Genomic DNA, 23,505 nt, shown 5'->3' with positions numbered 1-23,505 from the left:
AATATGCGAGGGGAGAACTGTTTCAACTAAGAAATGTGATGTCTGAGCGAGAAAACATAAAACTTCTGTTTCTTCTGCTGTGATGGCTGAGTCTCAGAGGAGCTTCTGGGGAGCATCTCCTCACATACAGCATCAGACAAAGAAAACACTCAACAACGGATGGAAGACAGGTCTTTGCTATTCCAAACAGGAGTGCAAGAAGTCCTGTGCTGACTCTCACAGCTCAGATTTTTCTGTAAGAGGCTTTATTTCAGAAGGATCTTCCTGGGGGAAGACCACATAACACAACTTCTGTCCCAGATAGGTGACTTTCTCTGAAACACATGCACATTTACAGATGTCAGACGGTTTTTCGTTGCAGAGTGTTAACAAAACAATGCAAAGAAGTTTTGGCTGGTCTTACTCACCCATGGCACTGTAAACCCAGTATGGTTTGTTCTTCCACTGCACTCCAATGAAGTAGATGGGGACTCCAGTGAGCATGATGACCAGCCCCATACCACACACCACAGGCTCCGAGTACAGACTGAAGCCCAGCAACACCGCCCAGAACACTAGATAGCTGCATGGGACAAACAAGTTTACCTGCACAAAGGGAGAGAAGAAGAGGGAGGTGAATAAAACTAAAACACTGACATGTCAATCCATTTTCCTGATGAGGTCTGTAGGTGGCAACTTAAGTACCTTGATGGGTCTGAATAGTTTGGGTTTCTTCCATCTGTAGTACAGCAGCCCAGCTATAGTGACTCCATATGAGAGGTAGTTTATAAAAGACACATAGTTTATCAAGTTATGAGTGTCCCCGATACACAGGATCACTATGGTCGCCGTACACTATGGAGAACAAGAGAGAAAGACACTTAGGCCCTGTTTGCACCTGGTATAAGATCCATCTAATACAGTGATTCTTAACCTTTTTGACTTGAAGGCCCCGCATATTGGCTAAGACATTTCTTCTGGCATTTTATGTTGTAATAATGACAGCACTGCTTGTTGTCTCAAACTTTTTAATTAACATGAATTGGGAATGATGATTTATTAAATTAATTAACAATGATTTATTTTGTGATTATAGAATGTTCAAGATTCTAATGCCGCGTTCCAGGCAACCTGTAACCCGTGTTTTTCCAACCTTATACCCGTGAAAGTGCACTGGAACGGCAGTCAAACCCGTGACTTCCCACCCGTGAACTCGTACTAGATCGATGTACTCCCAGTTACGAGTTCTGACGTCACATAGCCCGCGGAACCATACAAAACAACAATGGCAGCCCCCCCCCCACACGGTGAGAATGCACTTTAGGCCAATATAACGTTTCAGTCAAATTAATAATTATATTATAATGATAAAAATACACACACGATTATGTATTACAATTTTAAGTGTCTCTGAAACAATAAGTATATATTGCGCACAGGTAGTTTGGCGTGACTGGATGGAATGCTACAAAGTCGTGAGTCGTGGTTTGAAGTCGTGATTTACCTGCTCAAAAACCTGCCTGGAACGCAGCATAATTCTCCAGTTCTTCAATAAAAAACATAAGTTATTGAGGGGAAAAATATGAATCTCAGTTTGAGTTTAGATTTTTTTTCTTGCATTTTAATTAAGTTATGGCGCTTTTCCACTGCATGGTAAGGTACGGCACGCTTTGGCGCTTTTCCACTGCATGGTACGGTACGGTACGGCTCGTTTCGGCTCGCTTTAAATGGTACCACCTCTGTTGAGGTTCCAAGCGTACCGTACCGATACTAAAATGTGACGTGAAAAGACTGCAGATCACTGATTGGTCAGACAGAATCGTCACTACCAGCGTCATTGTATTTGCGAGACATCAAACCCGCTAGATTTAAATAGCCAGTAACAGCCACCGCTGTAGCACCTGTTTTAAAACTACTTGCTTGACTTGCTTGAAGAAAAAAGAAAGAAAGAAAACTTCCACAAAAGAATTGGCTGAATCGTGGTCAGTGGACGAAGTGCAGTCGACGTTCCTCTCGTTGGTTGCCGAGGAGGGGATAAACTATAACGGTCCGACTATAATCCCACCCACTTTGAAGCGGTACTAACTGCAGTGGAAAAGCAAACCGAGCTAAAGCGAACCGAGCCGTGCCGTGCCGAGTCGTACCACGCAGTGGAAAAGCGAAGCGAGCCAAACCGTGCCGAGCCGAACCGTACTGAGCCCGAGCCGTACCATGCAGTGGAAAACCGCCATTAGATTCAGTTTTAATACAATCAATAAATTGAAGTCATCCAGTGACCCCCTTGGAAGTTTGCTCCCCTGGTTGAGAACCACTTGTCTAATTTTAATCAAAAAAGTTAAGAAAACCAAGTCAGCACACTCTTGCTTCCAAAAGTACCATTAAATTGTTATCTCACCATAAATTAGATGTAGATGTAGACATATTTTAGTTCAACTGCAATTTAACTGACCTTCACTTGATCTGTGTCATTTAATGTTGATGTCAAGCAAATCCGTGAAGTTCAGTCTTTTCCAATGTTTCGATTAATTTAATTTAAGGGATTTTAATTTTAAGTGACGTAAAAGTTATTGTAAAAGGGGCACATAAACAGCCAAGTTTGCGCCCTTTTTTAGTGCAGTGGTTGATTGACAGGTCCTTCACTTCTGTCCAGAATGCATCAGCAAGCGAGTGTTTATAAAAAATCCAATGTGATCACATGAGTTTTCTATTACCTCTCAATGCGGTTTAAATGATCTGTTCACAAAACATTCTGGACCCCGTTTAGACCTGAATTGGATCAACCAAACCATACAGACTGAAAGCAGTGTTATGTTGCATGTGGTGTGTGTGAATAGCTCTTTCTTTCTCACACAAACAAGCAGGGCAGGGATTGGTGTGCAGCTCTTAAGGTGGATCATAGCCAACAGGTAGGGCAGGTGACCCTCTCTGGCGCCCGAGAAACACAACCTGTGGAGGATGTGCAATGAAGCGGTAAATACTCTGGTTTCAGGGTTGCTGTATTAAGCCAGTGCGATAGTGCTTTTGTTTCTTTACCTAGAAGAGGTAAACAAGTATCCGTTAATCCCCCCAAAGGTGGAAAGAGCTACAGAGATGGGCATCACCCATGAGAACATTCCTAGCAGCTTCTCACCAAATGTCTGCAACACAACACACAAAAACAGATGCCGATTTATCAAAGCACCTGATAGATAGTATGTTGATTTCACAGAATAATGCAGAAGAGGTCAGAGAAACTCACCACAGCAACAGCGTTCGACTCTAGAAGCTCTTGAGGGGACATGGAGGTGAAGTACGCAATGTTGGTGAGAGTATAGACGAGCGTCACCAGAGGGATGGAGATGTAGATCGCACGTGGAAGATTCCTAGACAGATACACCAGAAACCATAAAACACCATACAATATACGCTGTATGAGAGCTGGGCTCATTTTCTGTAAGATTTATAAAAAGTGTGTACACAAAAAGTGAGACAGAACTACTGTATGTGCAAAAGTGAATATATGTTAAAAATTAACAATTAATAATTTTAATAGGCTTATTGTCAATAGGTTTTTAAGTTTTTGGCTGATTAATTTGGTTATTTAATTGGTTTTGCTATGTTTTGCTTCTTTTTGTTGACACTTGACAATCTTTTAATTTGTAGCCCAAATTATTCTTGAGAAAATGTGACAAGCCTTTGGCAACAGAAGTGCTGTTTCTACCATCCAAACATGCTCGAAACACAGAGAGCATCTCAAATAGCCACAAAGTAATACTTTCTGTGACCTGGTTTGTGCATTTCCAACAACTTGAGCACTTTTGAGGAGGGTTTGGAATACGGTACTCCATGTTACGTGACATGAATAAATTATGCAGATTATGGATGCTTGCTTGTTTCACCGTTTGCTGCTTCTATTTATACTGTTGCTGTATGTATTGTCACTTGTTGATTGAAATTATTCATCAGTTACTTGTTATTTGGTTATTTTGTTATATATTTTTTTTTTACATAGAATTACTTAGGCTTACTATCACGTGGTTTGTGTGTTAAAGGAGGTCTATGTACATGTGCCTATTTGTGTGTTATGCTGTGCAGCCATTGTTCTGATTGCATTTTGATAATGGAGAACAAAGAATATTAACTCGGCAGTAACTGCACTTAAACCATGTACATCTCCCCGCGAGGCCCCCGAAGGCACATTGGGGGACCCAGGCGATCGCCTGTAGGATTATGGCGTTATATATGTGCCTCATTCCTGAGCGAGTAATTGTAAGTTTTGAGCACAGAGAACTATATTTTGCAAGCACATTGCATTATATTTTGAACAGAAATTAACAATCGCAAAAAAAAAATTCGTTTGAGCAAAGAAAAAACGATTCCGTGCTCAATAAATGTATTTGCTATTATCCATATTAACGTGCAATAATAACTCCTCTCACGCAGTTTACTCAGGTGCTCTCTCACAAACTTATTCTCTGCGCTCCTGTCAAGTCCCTCTCTCTCTCTCTCAACCTCTTAATTCTGTGCGCGCTCAACTCTTGACACACGCACGCTCAACTCTTGACACACGCGCGCTCAACTGCGCGCTCAACTCTTGATACACACGCGCGCTCAACTCTTGACACACGCGCGCTCAACTCTTGACACACGCGCGCTCAACTATTGACACACACGCGCGCTCAACTATTGACACACACGCGCGCTCAACTTGCAACAGCGTTACAAGTGTGCCACAAAATCAACCAATCGGAAAATTAGAGGTCAATTGTGATTGGCTGTTGGTCTCCAATCACCACGCAGTACAAAGAAGAAGAAAAAGGAATTTTATGGATAGATGTCTTCTCTAGTATGGAATGCCAAAGCTGACTTAATTAAAAATAAATAAATACATAAATAAATAAATATACGAAGAAATGCAAAAAAGCAAAAATACATAAATAAATATACAAAGAAATGTAAAAAAAATACAAAGAAATGAGTATTTATACTTTTATTTCCTTATTTATGTATAATTGTATTTTTTTCACACATTTTTTATTTATACATTTATTTATTTCCACTTTTATTTATTTCCACATTTATATATTGTATTGTATTATATAAATTGATTTCCAGGGGCGATCAGCATCATATACTGCATGTCCAGTTCTTAATATTAATCGATAAACTACTCAGTTATTATAATAATAAGGCACTATGGCTGTTATCAGTAAAATAAAATTAACAAAAGTCATTAAGTCATTAAAAGTCAAAATCTTAATACAGAGGAGAATGTTTTTACACTGCAATTACAATTGCATAAAAGTCGTTATGAGATTAATGTTAAAAATAAAACATTTGAATATAGAAATAGGAATCAATTAAATTGTATGTTTAAATATGAAACTAAAACAGCCAGTAGGTGGCGGTAAGTCACTGTCTTAAACGAGTGAGTCATATCATTATTTCAGACCGATTCATTCAAATACTGAACTTCGGGGAAAAAACACCACGTGTTATGTTCAACTGTACAGCTCAGGTATCAAAATTATGGCGGGGCGACGTGGCACCAACATTAATAAAAAATGTCAGCATTTAAAAATGCTGTAAAAAAGCCCATGTATGAGATAATTTTATTCCCGAACTGAATGAATCAGTATTTGAATGAATCGGTCTGAATTAATGATATGACTCACTCGTTTAAGACAGTGACTTACCGCCACCTACTGGCTGTTTTAGTTTCATATTTAAACATACAATTTAATTGATTCCATCATTTCATATTTCTATATTCAAATGTTTTATTTTTAACTTTAATCTCATTACGACTTTTATGCAATTGTAATTGCAGTGTAAAAACATTCTCCTCTGTATTAAGATTTTGACTTTTAATGACTTAATGACTTTTGTCAATTTTATTTTACTGATAACAGCCATAGTGCCTTATTATTATAATAACTGAGTAGTTTATCGATTAATATTAAGAACTGGACATGCAGTATATGATGCTGATCGCCCCTGGAAATCAATTTATATAATACAATACAATATATAAATGTGGAAATAAATAAAAGTGGAAATAAATAAATGTATAAATAAAAAATGTGTGAAAAAAGTACAATTATACATAAATAAGGAAATAAAAGTATAAATACTCATTTCTTTGTATTTTTTTTTTACATTTCTTTGTATATTTGTTTATGTATTTTTGCTTTTTTGCATTTCTTCGTATATTTATTTATTTATGTATTTATTTATTTTTAATTAAGTCAGCTTTGGCATTCCATACTAGAGAAGACATCTATCCATAAAATTCCTTTTTCTTCTTCTTTGTACTGCGTGGTGATTGGAGACCAACAGCCAATCACAATTGACCTCTAATTTTCCGATTGGTTGATTTTGTGGCACACTTGTAACGCTGTTGCAAGTTGAGCGTGCGTGTGTGTCAAGAGTTGAGCGCGCGTGTGTATCAAGAGTTGAGCGCGCGTGTGTCAAGAGTTGAGCGCGCGTGTGTATCAAGAGTTGAGCGCGCGTGTGTGTCAAGAGTTGAGCGCGCGTGTGTCAAGAGTTGAGCGCGCGTGTGTCAAGAGTTGAGCGCGCGCGTGTGTCAAGAGTTGAGCGCGCGTGTGTCAAGAGTTGAGCGCGCACAGAATTAAGAGGTTGAGAGAGAGAGAGAGGGACTTGACTGGAGCGCAGAGAATAAGTTTGTGAGAGAGCACCTGAGTAAACTGCGTGAGAGGAGTTATTATTGCACGTTAATATGGATAATAGCAAATACATTTATTGAGCACGGAATCGTTTTTTCTTTGCTCAAACGAATTTTATTTTTTTGCGATTGTTAATTTCTGTTCAAAATATGATGCAATGTGCTTGCAAAATATAGTTCTCTGTGCTCAAAACTTACAATTACTCGCTCAGGAATGAGGCACATATATAACGCCATATAGGATGGCCAGACCCTGATTTTGACACGGTAAAGACTAATAAAGACTCACTTGCGAGGCTCAACCACCTCTTCAGTGACATAGTTCAGGAAGTTCCATCCACTGTATGCAAATGAGGCCTGCAGGAAAGCCAGAGCAATCTGCCCCACTGATGGATCCTTTATGAACTTAAAAGCTGCCTGAGGCTCCAATGCTTCATAGTGTCCTAGAGAGAGAGACATATATAGAGAAAATATCTGTTTAATTCATACAGGATTTGCATTTTGCAAACACTTTTATGCAAAGGGACTTGCATTGCATTTCAAAGGCACTGACCTCAGTCAGTGTCTCTATAGCTATGCTATGCTCTACTGTTTAGGCTACAAGAATACTCACCAAATGTCAGATCTCGAGCTCTTTGTTTTGTTTAATTCATAAAACACTGTATTTTTTCACATGCTCTTGGGATCAATCTGTTCACATTCATCCTGACACTCTAATGTCATCAGTTTGATTGCATTATTCCACTACATAGGCAGAGCCTCCAAAAAGCCTTTATCTCTACAGTCAATCAAGAGTGAAACTGCACTACTCAGTTCTCTCATTAACTCAATTCTTTCTCTTGTCAGTTCAGGGAATGCCTCCAGACAAGCACACTAAATAAAAATATAAATAAAAAAGTCTGCCCATAACGATTCACAGCCATAACCTGCTGCTTTACTGTAATATTACTCAGTTGTGTAAAAGACAGTTCACATTGTTAAAACATTTCTGCAATGGAGGCTTAAAGCAGCACTAGGTTACTTTTCAACCTTCATAATATATTTCCAAGTCTCTTGTGATGGTACATCGACTTACAATATGTTGAATGACACGTCTGCCATAGCCTGACGGGGTCTGTAGCGTTTTTAATCGTACTTTAAAACTTCGGGTTTCGGGTAGTAACCGGCGAACAAAGAGAACTACAAAATTCGACTGCTTTACGGCATATACGTCACTTCCACCACCACCCCCACTTCCTTAAAATCGGACGTGCGAGCCAAATGTTATAGTCATGGCCGAAGCAGCACAGAAAAACAAGAAAGCAAAGGTTTTATCGGAGCAAAGCAAAAAGAGAAAAAGAGAAAGTGATCGCGTTAAAGGCAGAACGAGGATCAACATTGGAGGAGGGGTGCCCGACCGATGCGGACTTAAAAAAAAAAAAAAATCAAATGAAAGCCTGTGTCTAAACGGCGTGCACAAGTTTGGTAGGGGCTACATTCTTGCAAGTAAATATATAAGATGTGCAAAATCATATTTTAGGATACCTAACATGTCTGGGATATTTGTTTATTTGTCTTGCCTCAAGCTATAATGCAAATCGATTTGTAAAATTTGCAGATTTATTTATGGTAGCTTGATATTATAATATTGACGATATATGGTTATTATCAACCACTCAAACATTGCATTGAAGTATCATATAGATTCAGTAAAACGGTAACCAATAGACTAGGCTACTATAATGACGCTGGCTTGTAAACGTGATCATCGCGATCATTTGTCGTTAAAAAAAAAATAAAACCCATGAAATTATATTCATATGACATGCTGAAATATATGCCACTGTACCTGGGATGAAGACATTTCACACGCGACGCAAGCAGAACACCTGCATGTGACCTCCTCCTACAGTGTTCAGAGTTTACGACAGTAGTAGAGGTCTAGAGGACAATACTGTTTTCCCAACTGTAGGGGGACCCCACCCCGAGAGCAAAAGTTCCCTGGTGTTACTTTAAATTTTGCATTAGTGTCACAATTATATCCTACAGTCTTAGCTTAGTTTATTATGAACTGCCTAACTGAAAAGAGTCAGCTATATACTGTACTGCTTTACTTAAAGAAATATCCTAACATTCTCTGATTCAACTAGCTTATTAAATTATTGTAAAATAGAGGTTGTGATAGTGAGTTATATATAAATTACATTTTGCCCAGATTTTTTCCCTGATTTGCAGTCTGGAGTTGATGCTGTCTGTTCACAAAAAAAGCAGTTTTTTGGGCAGTCAGAGCTGACAGATTTCGCAGAAAATCGTATAGTGTGATCGTATAGACTGCGCCACCGGATGTGCCAATAAGCATAGCGACATGTGCCATTGGTTTCTGTGCGTCAGATGCCATGTCACGTAATGTTAAAACTGCTTCTGGAGAGTTGTTTGGTAGTGTGTGATCTTCAGTCGTTTAGTGTATGATGTTTTATTCTATAACCATTTACAAAGTCTGACCGTCTATGATGCCTAGTGTTGTTGTTTTTTAATCTGTTCAGATTTTAAAAGTCGTGTAGTGTATTCCAGCCTTAAATTTCACTGGTTCAAGTTTTAGTAGGGGTGATTTATGAACCAACCCATCATTGTGCAATTGAGCAAGGCACTAAACCGCAGGTTTCTTTGAGGGGGCTATACCAGTACTAAATGTATTGTAAATCATTTTGAACAAGAAAGCATCTTATAAGTAACTCACAATACAAGACCTACCACTAGATGTCACTATTGAAAAAAATAGAGTTAAAAAAGTAGTTCCTCCCAAAATCCACAGAAGAAAAAACAACATCAGGGTGAGTAAACAATAAAGTTTTAGATGTCCTCTCCTTTTTATTCATTAGATAACAGGTTAGAGCTGGCAGCAGCTGTGATGGGAGTGCATGATGATTCATGGCATTTAACTGTGGGAATTAGTATCAGATATGAGTTATCATACTCTTTTCCTTTCTCTCATTTGCCTACTCTTTATTTCTCTCTTTTAATCTCTTAACTTCATTCTCTGCTTTAGTGGTTTACACACTATAGCAAAATCCTGTTACTGTTCAGGAAAGTGTTAGATTGCTTATCTGTACAACAGTTTGGCCTAACAACTGAAACAAAGGGAAAAATCAATAGATTATAGAATTTTGATACCCCTAATGTTTAATAATTAACATTACTGTACATTTATAGACGTCCTTTAGTACTTCATACTGCATCGATTTTTTACAGCACAAAAACCCTCTTTTTTGAGAGAGAATAGCATGTTTCATGAAAGACGACAGCTGGCACAGTCATACACACACACCTTTGGCAATCTGGACCATTCCCACTACAATGATGAGAACAAGGGCCAGCAGCTTCCCCACAGTGAAAACATCCTGGATCCGTGTCCCCCAGCGTACACTGGAGCAGTTCACCCAAGTCAGGAACACTGTAAACACATGCAGTGAACACACAGTTATTCATTCCCATATTCCAAACTCACGAGAATAATTTCCTTTAAATATTATGAAAACCATTAGCAATATCCATAAAAGGTACATCAAACATATAATGTAATTTATAAATAAAGACCATCACATATTAAGAACAACTGTCACACTTTTTGGATGTCTTATCAAAGAGCTGTTTCATGAGAAAAACTCTATCATACGTGTCATAAGGACAAATCAGATTGTGTTTCAGTAATGGAAGCAGTGTGGTGTTGTTGGCAGAGCAGCAATAACTGGTCACATGGTCCATTTTTATTAGCTTAATGAGGGGAAATAAAGATCAGATGTAACTTATTTTACTGCTGCAGGCAAAACACTGACCCATTCATGGCTAAGTGGTTCTCAACCAAGGGGCCAGGGCCCACTCAGCAAACTTCCAAGGGAGCCTCAAGATAACTTGAAGAAAAAAATAAGCATTGAAATCTGCTAAAACAACTAAAAAACTAAATATTTCTTATTTTATAAAAACCAGGGTTCCCACAGACTTGGAATACCTGCATATATGATGTAGACGGTTACCTCATCTACCTTATAGATGTATTTGGTATCTATCTTTATGCATCACACTTGGGAGTTCTTTAGAAACAAAGAAGAGTAGTTTATCAAGGGGCATCAATGCAACACAGCCTAAAGCTGACAGGTTAAAAAACTATACATTCACAAATGGAAGTACAGGCATTATAGGCCACTGCTTGTCTGTACATCTGTGTTGAGGTTAGTGGCTTCTGTGTTCAGCTGCATTGTGTAACAGGTCCGGTGTAGATCCGGTACACAGAGGTCCGTCTCCAGGGCTTGACGGCACGGTATACCCAGGCATGCCGAGGGAGACACTGGGCAAAGGGGAGACGGGTTACCCCCACTCATCCATCAATGGCCGGAATTACCCGCCCACACACGAAAACACACGCGGGGCATCTGTCAGACCCCCCTAGACAAACAGCTTCCGATGCCCAACAACAAAACGGCCCAGACGCCAGCTGAATTGTTGGCCAGAGTAAGCAGTCGACAAGAGTAGCTCACAGCCTGCAAACTAACAGCTAACCTGCTCAACTTCATCCACGCATGTAATCCTGAGCTCAATACACACCACCTGTGAACCTCCATGCCCTGACATCACCTTGAGAGTCACTGCAATATTTTCATAGGTATTATGTGCTCTTAGGCACCTTAAAATTATAACAATAACAATATGACAAAAACATGTTCAAATTTAAAAACGTAAAAAACATTGACAACATAGCAACATACATAGGAGATAGTTCACTCCAAAAAAATTACATTTCATCATCATTTACTTACTGATGACATTCTTTCTTCATGTTTTATCTTTCACATAATAAAGTCATACAGGCTTAGAACGACAGAAGGGTGAGCACATAATGATAGAATATTCATTTTTGAGTGATCTATCCCCTTAACATAAATTATTAATATTAATGAATGTGAATGTGTTGTGGTCACGTGTGCAATTAAGCATTTTATAATATAGGTTCACAACAGTTACAGTGTTTGCCATGGTTTTGTTTGCTCTTGTTTGGCTTTAACGGATCTGACTCCAGCTCCTTCTGTTTTGTATCACAGCGCAGGAGTGACTAAGAGTGGCCAAATGAAGTTAAATGAACACAAAGCTAATGAGAGGAGAATTCTAATTAAGTGCCAACAGCCTTTAAATCTGCCAAAATACAACCACTCACTCCAAACTCCTGAGGGGGACATCCCTCTGCAGCTAATTGACCGATAAAGCCAACAAAAGATGCACTAAATACACAAAAATGTGCAAAACGTTACAACTCTCTGTGGCCAAGGCCTAAAATGAGTACTATATTTTTCACGTTTACTCAGTATTATAGATCACAGGCTTTTTAAAAAGTTGTATTTAAAGAAGGACATTAATAAATAAATTTGATAAATAAAACCTCTTCAAGATTGTTTGAAAAAGCAACCCATGTGGATACCAGGTTGAGAGACTGCAGAATTGTAATATTGGCAAAAGGTTGGCTACTTTGAAGACGCTAAACACAATTGAATATTTTTTTTTACTGCGTAAATTATATACCGTACGTCCTTTTGTTTTGCTTAATCTTGATGGTATTTTGACTGGTATTGTCTCTTTACTTTTATTTGACAGGATTTATCCATTTATAAATTAATATTTTCTCCAAATGATATAGCTGTTCAGAGACATGCTGTCAGCCCTTTTATCAGAAGACATAAATCTGAGAAACAAGAGTTAGTTGAGTCACATGAACAGATCTCTTTCAATCTCTAGAGTGTGTGGCCTTTACTTTTACACAAGAGAGAAGCTTCCAACACACTCATAAACCTATAAAAAAGTACAAAGCATTAGTACAGTAAATAACCCGTCACACACAGTTGTAAAAAAGCAATGTGAGACACATCTTTTCTTTGACATCAAATTTAAAATCAAGTTATTTTATGCTGTATTGTATCATGCAGATTACGACTCAGCAAAGGTTTGTGTGTCCAGTCCAGCAGTGTGTGTGTGTGTGTGTGTGAGTGTATCTTTGTAATCTGACTTCAGCAGACAGAGCTTGTGACATTCATTCAGAACATTCAGAAGGGGAGGGCAAATGTAACACATGCCGCAATATAGACAAATTCTCACACAGAGCAACTAAGAACATTCACTCACTCACACATAAACAGGGGTTCATACATGCGTCAGTTTACCACTAAAAATATACACTGCAGTGCATCAACACAGGTACAGACAGCACGAAGCCAAAACCTTTTTTGAATTAAATTAGAATTGGGGCAGTCAGGGGCGTCACTAGGCCCTTTTTAGGGGGGCTTCAGCCTTCTGCCTAGCCCCCCTAAAAATGTGCGATTAATGTAGGCTACACAAATTCGTGTTCGCTTCAGTCTTGTTATAATCAGATTCAGCGCGTTCTTCATCTTCAATCCGCAGCGGCGCCGAGCAGAGAGCACGTCAGAACAGAGGACAGGGCCAACTCTCGCGAGACAAATAAGCAACTGTAGCTTCAAAAACAAGCCCAATATTATTAGATTATTTAGTTTCAGCATTATCATTTATTTTTTATACCAATAAATGAGCCTGCAACATATTAAACTGAAACCACTCCTTTATTAGAAAAGGATAAACGGATTAGGAAAAAAAGGATTTAAAAAAGGTTTGGAGAGATGGAAAGGACAAAAAGACAATCAGGAAAAGACGGGGATATGTAACACACACACACACACACACACACACACACACACATTATATATATATTATATATATATATATATATATATATATATATATATATACACAGTATATGTATATTTATTTATCTTAATAAAATAAATTTGACCCATATGTATCTTATGTTAGTATAGACTAGTTTGTTTTATTTTTTAAAGCCTGTGATAATTAATATATTACAAAAATGTTGTAAAAATTACAAATTTACCTTACAAAAGAAGGTCATCCCTCTTCTCGCCTGCACTGTCCATCATCTCCCCAACGTCTATCATTGGATTACAGCGTCACGCGCGCGGCTGCCTGCACGTTGAACGGGATTTTACTCCAATAAGGGGGCAGATTCGGCGGAATGTTTTGACGAATTACGCCACAGCACTTATACAATTGCACTGATTGGCTATGGCTGTGAGCAGACAGTGTCTATCAATGTATTGGAGATTGAGAAAACGGCAACCGTGACCATAGATGTAAAGAAAACAAAGTTGCTTGTCAGATTTTCCTAACACAAGCAACCATATTTTTTTAATAAGCCCAAAAAAACGCAACCCGCAACCCGTGCTTTTTTAACGCGACTTACTAAAAAAAAAGCCCAAAGTCGCGTATTATAAGCGGACTTGGCAACTATGGTTGTGTGTGTGTGTTCATGTGTGTGTTCATCTGAGCCTCATTGGTCTGTCACTGCTCGTCAATGTCAGAATATTTGAGATGACCAATCAAATCAAAGTAGGCAGGCTTTATGTTCACAGACGCTGCTGAGCGCGAATTTTAACAGTGCGACTCGACGCGTACGGTCAAGTGCGAGATAAGATGTAAGCAGCTAAACTTAACATTTCAAATTTTTACTTTTTTAGGTCATAAATGTTAAACGAATGACAAAAAATAATCAGGCAAACTACGGTAATATAGTTTTGTCTAATTTCGCCATTTTGAACTGAAAATAGGCCTATGTAACGTGACTCATGTAATGTAATAATTAGTTTACAAGAAACATTAACAAAGCCGTTTTCATCATGTTAGGCACAAGATTAATAATGAATGTGTACATATTGAGAATATAATACAAATTGTAGCCTTTAGTAAATTAAAAAGGCTCAGCTTTAGGAGGGGAAGAGAAAGGGATGAAGAGACTGAGAAAAAAAGAAAGAGTGATGGAGATGAGAAGAGAGCAGGTATTGACAAATAATCTGCCCACTGAGATGGTTTTAAAGCTATTTCTTATCCTTTTTTTTTGGTCTTCAAACGTCTTGAAATGCACATATCAGAGAAATAAAAAATTTGAACCCCCTACCAACCTCAAATTTAGGACCTCTGTGATTAAAAGCCCTGTCTACGGCCCTGTATTAGGCATTAGATCAATAATAAATGTGTAGCCTACATATTGTGAATGCATTTAATAAACTTAATTACCTTTAGTAGCTTTCAGTAAATAAACGCGTCTGAGAAAATGATTCATAGGCAAAATCAACCTATCAGTTGACCCTATGTTTACTTTCTTCACTGACAGACAAAAATGAAAAGGCTGTATCAGTCAAAGCTCAGCTGGGCAAGATAAAAACAAAGAGAAAAAGAGTGTGATGCTGATGAGGAGAGAAAAATAATCAGCTGCTCACTATCCAAGTTTTTTGGCCTTCAGAACATCTTAAAATCCACATATGTAGATCAGAGAAATCAAAATTTTCATGGGGAGACCCCGAACCCCCCTATTTGCCCTTCCTCACATTTGGGACCACAGTTATTATAAAACCGTGCCTTTGCATCGTAATGAAAATGGTTAATAGTGATCTTTAGATCCTAAACTAAAGTGTTACCTTTTTTATATATTTTTTTAAATCATATTGGGGGCTTAGCCCCCCTAAAATGAAAATCCTAGTGACGCCCCTGGCGGCAGTAGACAGGATGTAGAACTGTAATCATACACACAACATATGGGGCAATTACAGATACAGTAGACATTAGTAATCAATGTCTGAAATGCCACAGAACGTGTATTTGATATACAGTATATATAGCATTCTTTTCAATTAAAATATCATTCATTTTATGGACCATGGTGAAAGAACAATTTATTTCCCACCAATTCACAAATATTTGTCAATATTTATTTTGATATCATTTATGTACATATTTTCATATAATTTGTATACATTTATATTAATTTATTTATATTTTAATATTTTTAAGTTATCTTATTACAGATGGTGTAACGTTTTGTGGTGCTGTCTATTAAAATTTAAATGTTTTAATGGCTGTGTTAATTGCTTATTTCTCTAAACTTAGTTTTGAGAAGTAAGCCTAATCTTTTAAAGATTATGTTACAAATAACATAAAAGTTAACATTATTGTTTTGTCACATAACTTTTGTCTTACAGTTAAATTTCTTTAAATTGCAATCCAGTAAATTCCTCTTCCTGTCATTTTACTCACAACATACTTCCTATGGGCGTGGCCAATTCAATTCAAATTCCATCTCATGGGGACCCAGTTCTTTAACTCTGATTTTCGTCCAACCTTACTTCAATCCACACCACTGAAAGACCCAACAGAGGTTCATGACGGAGGTTCACACGCGGCAAAGCAGGTCAAATTTGTGCATCCAATGCATTTTTTACAGTGCAAGGGATATGTTTTGTTGGCATTGGTGTGGGAACTGTGTGTATAATATGTGTGAAAAATCTGTGCGTAAAGACCTCTGATGTTCCCCTGAGGTCTTTGCATGTCACAGTTTAGGTTATTTGCTTGGTCTAAAGGTTAATGACAGATGATGGGAGGGAACTCTTTATAAGTCTGTGCCCACCCTGAGCATGACTCACACACTCCAAACAGCTTATTAAAAAATCATAATTCACTCTTCATTTGTCAGGTTTAAGAAGAGTTTTAGCGCCATTCACAAAATCCCGCCTTCATGCTCTTCTCCATCAAAGAGCATTGGGGTAGCCAGGACAACCGCAAGGTCCCCAAACAATACACAATACAGAAGACACGCCCACATGTTCCGCCGGCTCAAAGCCTGGCACCATTACGGAGTCTGACGCCACACAGAGTGAGGGTCAGGTGCCCTTATACCACAACATCAATACCAACCCCACCCTGTGATCTGGACCCAAACAAATACGTTCCTTGAATATTGGGCTAATCAGAGGAGAGCACAGTGATTTGGGATGCAGGTCTAGCATCCTTTGATAGGGCACATACATGAGGTGTCTTCCTTAAATAAAGCATTTGGCCCTTGTCACCCTGCTCTCTAGAGTATGACTGACTCAAAGCTTTTGTTGGCTGTTCTTCAGGACAGATTCTGGATTCTGCTGCCAAAAATAGGGATGGATGGCTCAACTCAGCCAGCACTGTCATTAGGACCACTGCCCTGACATTGACACACCCCCAGTACTCCTTCCTGAGAGCCCCTGTCCAGATCTGACAGGTCCAAACCAGCTGAGTCATGGGGCTCTTTGGAAACAAACACATACACACAAGCATGCATAGACATACTGTACATTTGACTGGTTCATATCCACCAGCTCCAAAAATATCCTGCCATGCACCCACCAGGGTTAAGAACCAGGATTAAAGCACTGTAAAGTGGTATAGACACACAAGGGAGAGAAGGCAATTGAGAAAAAGAAAAATACAGAACGATAGTCAAAACAGCGGCTCTAGATTCATCATGACGGAATCTATTAGTCAGAATTAACTCTCTGTGCCCTAGAGATCAGGGGGAATTCCTCTGAGGAGGCAAGAGAGGCAGTGCCTTTTTAAACTATATTACAAAAATAAAACAACGCAAATATTACAAAATGTGACATTACATAGTGTATAAATCACTCATTTTCCTGAAGTAACACTGTCCAACAGCGACACCAGCAGGTAAAGGTACAGTGGGAGTCCGCGTTTCTCTTGCCTCCCCTGAGCCCATTGAGTTTTAACAGACCCCCTAAAGCGTACAGTGGGTTTGATGGGGAGTAATTGAGAATGAATGAAGAGAAGTCACGTGAGAGGAGGCAATGCCTCCATCGGGCTATGATTGGATATTGGTTATGATTGGATATGATTGGTTTGTGCCATAAATCCCGCCTCTTGTTTTTGTGTGCATTCACAAATTGGTTTGAATGAACAAAATGATGGTGTTTAATGGGAAGACTAATTAAAAAGTAAGTAAATAACTCAGTCACTTGAAATGGCCTGATAACATGATGACTGTGGGTTTTTTTTTGTGAGCAATCAGCTTAGTAAAATTAAAGGTAGGCGCTCACATGACAGCAGCACTAAATCAGAGCTGACCTGAGAATGTCATATAAAACCTCATTACAAATGGTGTGTGCTGTACTCACAGACGCAGGCGGTTGAGAGGACGCGGGTGGCGATGTATGGAGGCAGGCAGTTTGGGAAGGCAGGCTGTAGCACATAGTTGGAGAAGGTGAGCGCAATCACAGCCAGAGTTGTTGGGTACATGATCAACACTGCGCTCCACAGCAACAAGAAGCTGTAAAAACACATAAACAAATGGCCATCTTTATCATCACCAATTTACAACAAACACAGAATTCTGAGCAGTGTTAGTGTTGTAACTGAACAAGCAAGTAAACACATGTGAATCTCCCTGAGGAGAAGTTCCCTTGTGTGCTTCACACACACAAACTGAGACATCCATATTGACATTTATGCATTTGGAAGCCACTTTCATCAGAAGCAACATATATTGGATCTGTTCATGCATTTCTTGGCAATCAAACCTATGACCTTGGCATTGTTAGTGCTGATAGTGCATTCACTGTTTGAACTATATGAACGCTGAGACTAACATTCAACAATAGACCTACCCCACCAGGCCCCCGAAGATCTCTGTCACGTATGAGTAGTCTCCACCTGATTTGGGGATGGTGACGCCCAGCTCGGCATAGCAAAGAGACCCTAGGGCACAGATTCCTCCTCCGAGAACCCACACGATGAGTGAAAACCCCACACTGCCAGCATGATCTAGAACACCCTTTGGAGAGATGAAGATCCCTGAGCCAATGATGTTACCTGAGAAAACAAAAGAAACCGCAATGGGTTGTTTATTCTTCATATATTGTTTATATAATCTAAAATAAACCATTTGGACTGAATCATGAGGTCTTCACTTAATAATGCTTGCTTGATATTCTGTATTAGAAATAAATATAGACATACAAAAGCTGATTTTTGCAAGTTGTACAGATTAGAGTATTTGAAACAGTTTAATTGTACTGAATGCATGGGTGCATTGTAAATAAGTGAAGCAAAAATATTTGATGATTATGCTGTCTATATCATGCTTTCATATCACTTGCTTACTTGAAATACACTGCAGTCTTAACAAAATGATTGTTTAAATGAAAATCTTTGTTTTTTTCCCCGGCGCAAAGACAATGTGTCCTTGCAGCTGTCAAAACGCTGCTGCACATTCCAAGCAAACGGACACGATAAATGAGATCAACAATGTTAGAGTCAACATCAGTTGCGAAATCGAGATGAGAGTCCAGTATTCAGTAAAAGGTAAATGTTCTGCTTCATTGCATATATATCTTAGTAAAACCACTCATGTGCAGTGCCTGAATGAATATGCCTCAGGAAACTTCAACAAAAGACTTTCAATTATACAAGGCTCAGCTACAGTTATGGGCCGAAGCATTATGTAATCCTTTGGGTTCTCTCTTTGTCTGCGAGTGTTCACAATAATAGAATTGGGTATGGGTAGTATTGAGTGGATGTGAATGTTTGCTCCCAGCGCCTCAGACCTGTACAGAAGATAAGGCATTAAAAGTTGACGACACCCAGCGCATCTCAAAAACACTCAGTCAAATGAGATTCAAAGTTCCTGAATGAAGTTCACAGGGTCACTTGACTTTGACTGGTCGTACAACTCACAACTTAACAAAACAATGTCCGCTTGGCTGATTGACAGAAGGGTTAACTCCCCCTTGTATTAGTTCCAGAATTTAGCGACAACGTTGTCAATGGATATTAAAGCATTTCTGTTTTAAAACTTGTGTAAATAAAAAGTGTTTCATGTCATTTGCTGTTATTAAATTGTAGTTATCATCACGAAATCGGCCATTGGTTACATCAGCTATTGGCAAACGGTCAACCACAAGCCCAGACTTTAATTAAGTTATGATGGCAAAGAAAGAGGTTACATTGTGTCCATATTATTTAAAGTATTAAAAAGAAATAAACTTGAGTACTGCATGGGCAAAGAGTTGTGAAGTAACTGATAAAACAGACGAAATGTGTAAAGTAACTGATAAAATTTGTTATTGACCTTGAGTAATATCAGGAGGACATTCTAGCAAAGGAAAACTTTCCCATGTTCAGGAGGTAAATAAGTCACCAGTTAAAATTCAGCAGTTATTTTGACTCTGAAATCCTTTGAGTAATCTGCAATCCTATACTCTTCTTAAAGGTGCTTGTCAGAATTATGTCAAACATTTAGAATGGTGAAGGGCTGTGAACAAAATTGCCTTACTACCCATAAAGCCACTAAACCATAAACATAACTGAAATCTACAGCTGCACCTGTACGCTGATGTTTCACTGGGACACCAAGCTCAAAACACTGAACCACTTTCACTTAATCTTATACACACCCATACATTTTGGGGTAAAGGTCACAGCCATAACGAACAGTTAACATTAATTATATCTTAACTTAACTTCCTATCATTGCTTCTTGTTAAAAAAAATCTCTATAAAGAAGAGAGAGACTAGTCATATGTTTCAGCAGTTATATATAAACCTGAGAAAATCTCCGAAGAGTTGCAATCTAAACTCTTGCACATGTGAGACTAAAATAAGGCCACGTCATGTTTCAGTATTTCACGTCTAACAAAATAATCTGTCAGGTTTACTGCAGGCATACAGATAAACAGTTCTTTCTGTATTCAGTAGTATTACAGTATCAGGTCATTTTCAGAAACAAATCTTTATTTATAAATATAAAGTGATACATGATAGGTGTGTATATATATATTTGTAGTTGAGAAATAAACATTTGTATCTTAAAAGGACTTATGTAAATCAACGTGTTTAATGAACTGTAACAGTGGAAACGTACATTAGCTTATATTCACTGGAGGAAAGAATGTGACAACTAGTCTCCTTTATACTATAGGCTGATACAGCTTCGGGAGGATAGCCAAATTTCACTGACACATCACATTACAAATTACAATAACAAAATATAAAGACATAGTGTCAATCTTATCAAAGGCTTCCATTAGATAACCTTCATCTGAGTAACACAATAGCAGTAACACTTTAGTTTAGGGTCCAATTCTCACTATTGTTGCTTATTAGCATGCATATTATTGGATGTTTATTAATACTTGTAAAGCACATATTAAAGCCTTAATCTGCATTACCATATTCTACATCCCTTAATCCTACACAATACCTACATTTAACACCTACCTTACAAACTATTAATAAGCAGTAATTAGGAGTTTATTGAGGCAAATGTCATAGTTAATAGTTAGTTAAATTAATAGTGAGACTTGGACCCTAAACTAAAGTGTGACCACAATAGCTTGTGCTGCTCTGTATATATTTATACTCAGTGAGGATTATTCATTAGATGGATGTGTCCAGCACCCACGTGATAAAAAGAAGAGTTCAAAAAAGGCTTTGGGGTAGTATAAAGTCGGTGTAAAGGATGCTTACATTTGAGGATGCTATAGGAAACATGCATTTTAATCTTGATGTATTTTCCTGTCCAGAATTTATTTAATCTTAGTCCGTGATTTATTGACTACAATGAACATTTAAATCGAGTAATGTATTTAATCCTACAGATCAGGACATGCATTAGCTACTCTAGAACTTTAAAATAGCATTAAAGGGAGCAAAACGATCTTACATAAAAAGTCTACACTTTCTAAAGTCTACCTATTTTAATTATAGGCCTATACATTACACTGCACGGCATATAGCAATGGACTCTTTTATGGTGGGTTTGTTCAGCACACGTGAAGGACCCAGTGTAGTGGGTTGCAGCAGCCACGTAAGCGCGGAGTTGAGTTTCAGCCTGATTCTCTTCCTCAATGATGCAATCTGCGCTCTGATGAACAGAGTGTGATGGAGACTACTGTAAGTGGCGGCATGGCACGAGAAGTCTTCTCCGCGGAAATCATGCAATGCTGCTTGTCTTCACGCAGCCTGTTGTCCTTACAAATTAAGACAGCCGTACTCCGTGACGATATAAGTTTGGACTTGATTGAGATGTAGCTTTTTAATACTTTAGGCTACTCGACATTTAGGAGAGCAGATATCATTAAAGCGAAAGGATATGAAAGAGTGAGGACTGAAGGTTAAGATGAATAGATTAAAGAGAAGCAGGGAGTGATAAAATGACAGACAAAGAAACATGCGAAGTGATAAAAGTTCAAGCTGGTTAGAGCGCACGCGTTGGCACATTAAAATGAGGAAACATCTCACCTATAATTATGGCGCACGCGCTCAAGAGACCAATTTCCTTTTTAAGAGTCACTCTATCCTTAGATCCACTTTGGTTTCCACCGGAGTCTAACATCTTCTGTTGCTCCGGTTTCGCGCAGTTTCTCCGGTTCGTTTCGGTTCCATCCATTTGTGCGGCTGTTCAAGAAAACGGCATCTGTATCCGCGCTCGGTCTCATATAGCGGGTTGATGCAGGACTCAGGGCGCTCACGCATGCGCAAAACTCCTGCTGCCTGCCTCCATATAGATCAACAGGTTAACAATTGTCTTGTGCCTTGGCACGCGCTTACATGCGCCACGAGGTTGCAAACGGGTACTTGACATAACATTTCTACGTTCTTTTTCATTCAACTGAATGTCGTCGTCTCCCCCCCCTCCCCGAACACCATTTTAATTACATTTTTGTCTTAATCAATCCATTTAAAAAATAAATAAATGAAAATAGAATAAAATAATAGTTTGCACTTTGCAGTATAGCATATCACACCACAAGACTGCTGAAACTGCCTGAAATTTCATGTTAACTACCATTATGCTGTTGAATGTGTTGATGTACAGTATTCATGCTCTTACCTGTGTCGGGGTCTTTAATTTACACACTGTTCTATCATTATCGCGGTAGTTGGAATGACTGCAGGAGTTATTACACATTGACATTGTGTTAAAACTTTAGTTGACGGTGCCACCCATTCTTTCTGCTCAGTCTGTGGGGGTTTGATGTGGTAAGAGAGGTTTTATGGGTGTTACGAGTGATCGAGTTGTGTTATGACGATATGAAATTTCAGTCTTGGACTTTTCTGTTGATGTATAGGCCTATATTAAGACACATTTTCATTTTAAACAATGAGTTGGTGTCTAAACTTTTGTCTGGTAGTGTATAATCATATTATTATTTCAGGTGGGGATGTCCATGACAATGAAAATCAGCTTCAGAGTTTCTTGCATACTATTCTGTGTGGGCCTTTTACTGACTCACTCCATCCCTCCTCCTCTCATTCTCTTCACTAAACACGTGTGATCTTTTTATAATAGTATATTAGTCATCATCAAACACTCTTCACTTATAGCCTTGATCTGCTATCACACCATTTCTTTGCGAGTGACTGAAAAACAGAAGTAATCCCAACAGATTCTGCTTATTGTGGCCCTCTGGTGACTGATTGTGTAAATACAGACTGCAATGGGGGTACATTGACACCCGAACAACCAGTCATTCCCTTCAGATGGAGCTTGTAACTCTATCTGGGTTGTGACATTACAGACTGTGAACAGAGAACAAAGATGAAAGCTTGTTAACAATGTCTCAAATGTGGAGTTTGCACAAGCATACGCAAACACTATGCACACATGCACAGTGAAATGCACTGTTCTCACACTAACCTCTTATACGCTTGCATTTATTTTTATATATTGATGGTAAACAAGAAAATAATGCTGAGTACTCATTGTGTCAGGGTTCTGTCACTTCTGTCTAGTCTATCTCTTGGTTTTGTGACAGAGCCCTGACACACCTGTTTTATCTTGTCTGTGCCTTGTTTTATGTGCTTTCGTGTCTTGTGCTGTGTAGCACACAGCTTGTGTTTTACACTAGCTGTGTGCTTTCATGTTGTCATGTTTTGTGTGAACACGTGGCTTATGAGTGTTTTCATTAGCTGCGTGTTCATGTCTCGTTTTGTGT

At 38.6% G+C, this 23,505-nt stretch overlaps 1 protein-coding gene across 1 annotated transcript; it reads right to left on the bottom strand.

The window, feature by feature from the left end:
• Positions 1-22,018, bottom strand: slc7a10a (solute carrier family 7 member 10a). The gene is made up of 11 exons (XM_056233802.1): positions 21,809-22,018; positions 18,175-18,379; positions 17,686-17,837; positions 9,948-10,073; positions 6,933-7,086; positions 3,218-3,341; positions 3,013-3,116; positions 2,829-2,925; positions 685-834; positions 408-585; positions 1-314 (listed from the first exon to the last, which is right to left on the bottom strand). The coding sequence occupies exons 1-11, from the start codon at positions 21,954-21,956 to the stop codon at positions 217-219; spliced, it is 1,536 nt and encodes a 511-aa protein (XP_056089777.1). The 5' UTR covers positions 21,957-22,018; the 3' UTR covers positions 1-216.
• Positions 22,019-23,505: the final 1,487 nt, after the last annotated feature.

The sequence above is a fragment of the Rhinichthys klamathensis genome, unplaced genomic scaffold (genome assembly GCF_029890125.1).
Source record: "Rhinichthys klamathensis goyatoka isolate OS25496 unplaced genomic scaffold, OSU_Roscu_1.1 h1tg000378l_1, whole genome shotgun sequence".
NCBI lineage: Eukaryota > Metazoa > Chordata > Actinopteri > Cypriniformes > Leuciscidae > Rhinichthys > Rhinichthys klamathensis.
The sequence above is the reverse complement of the archived record's forward strand: the minus strand, read 5'-3'. Positions and strand labels throughout refer to the sequence as shown.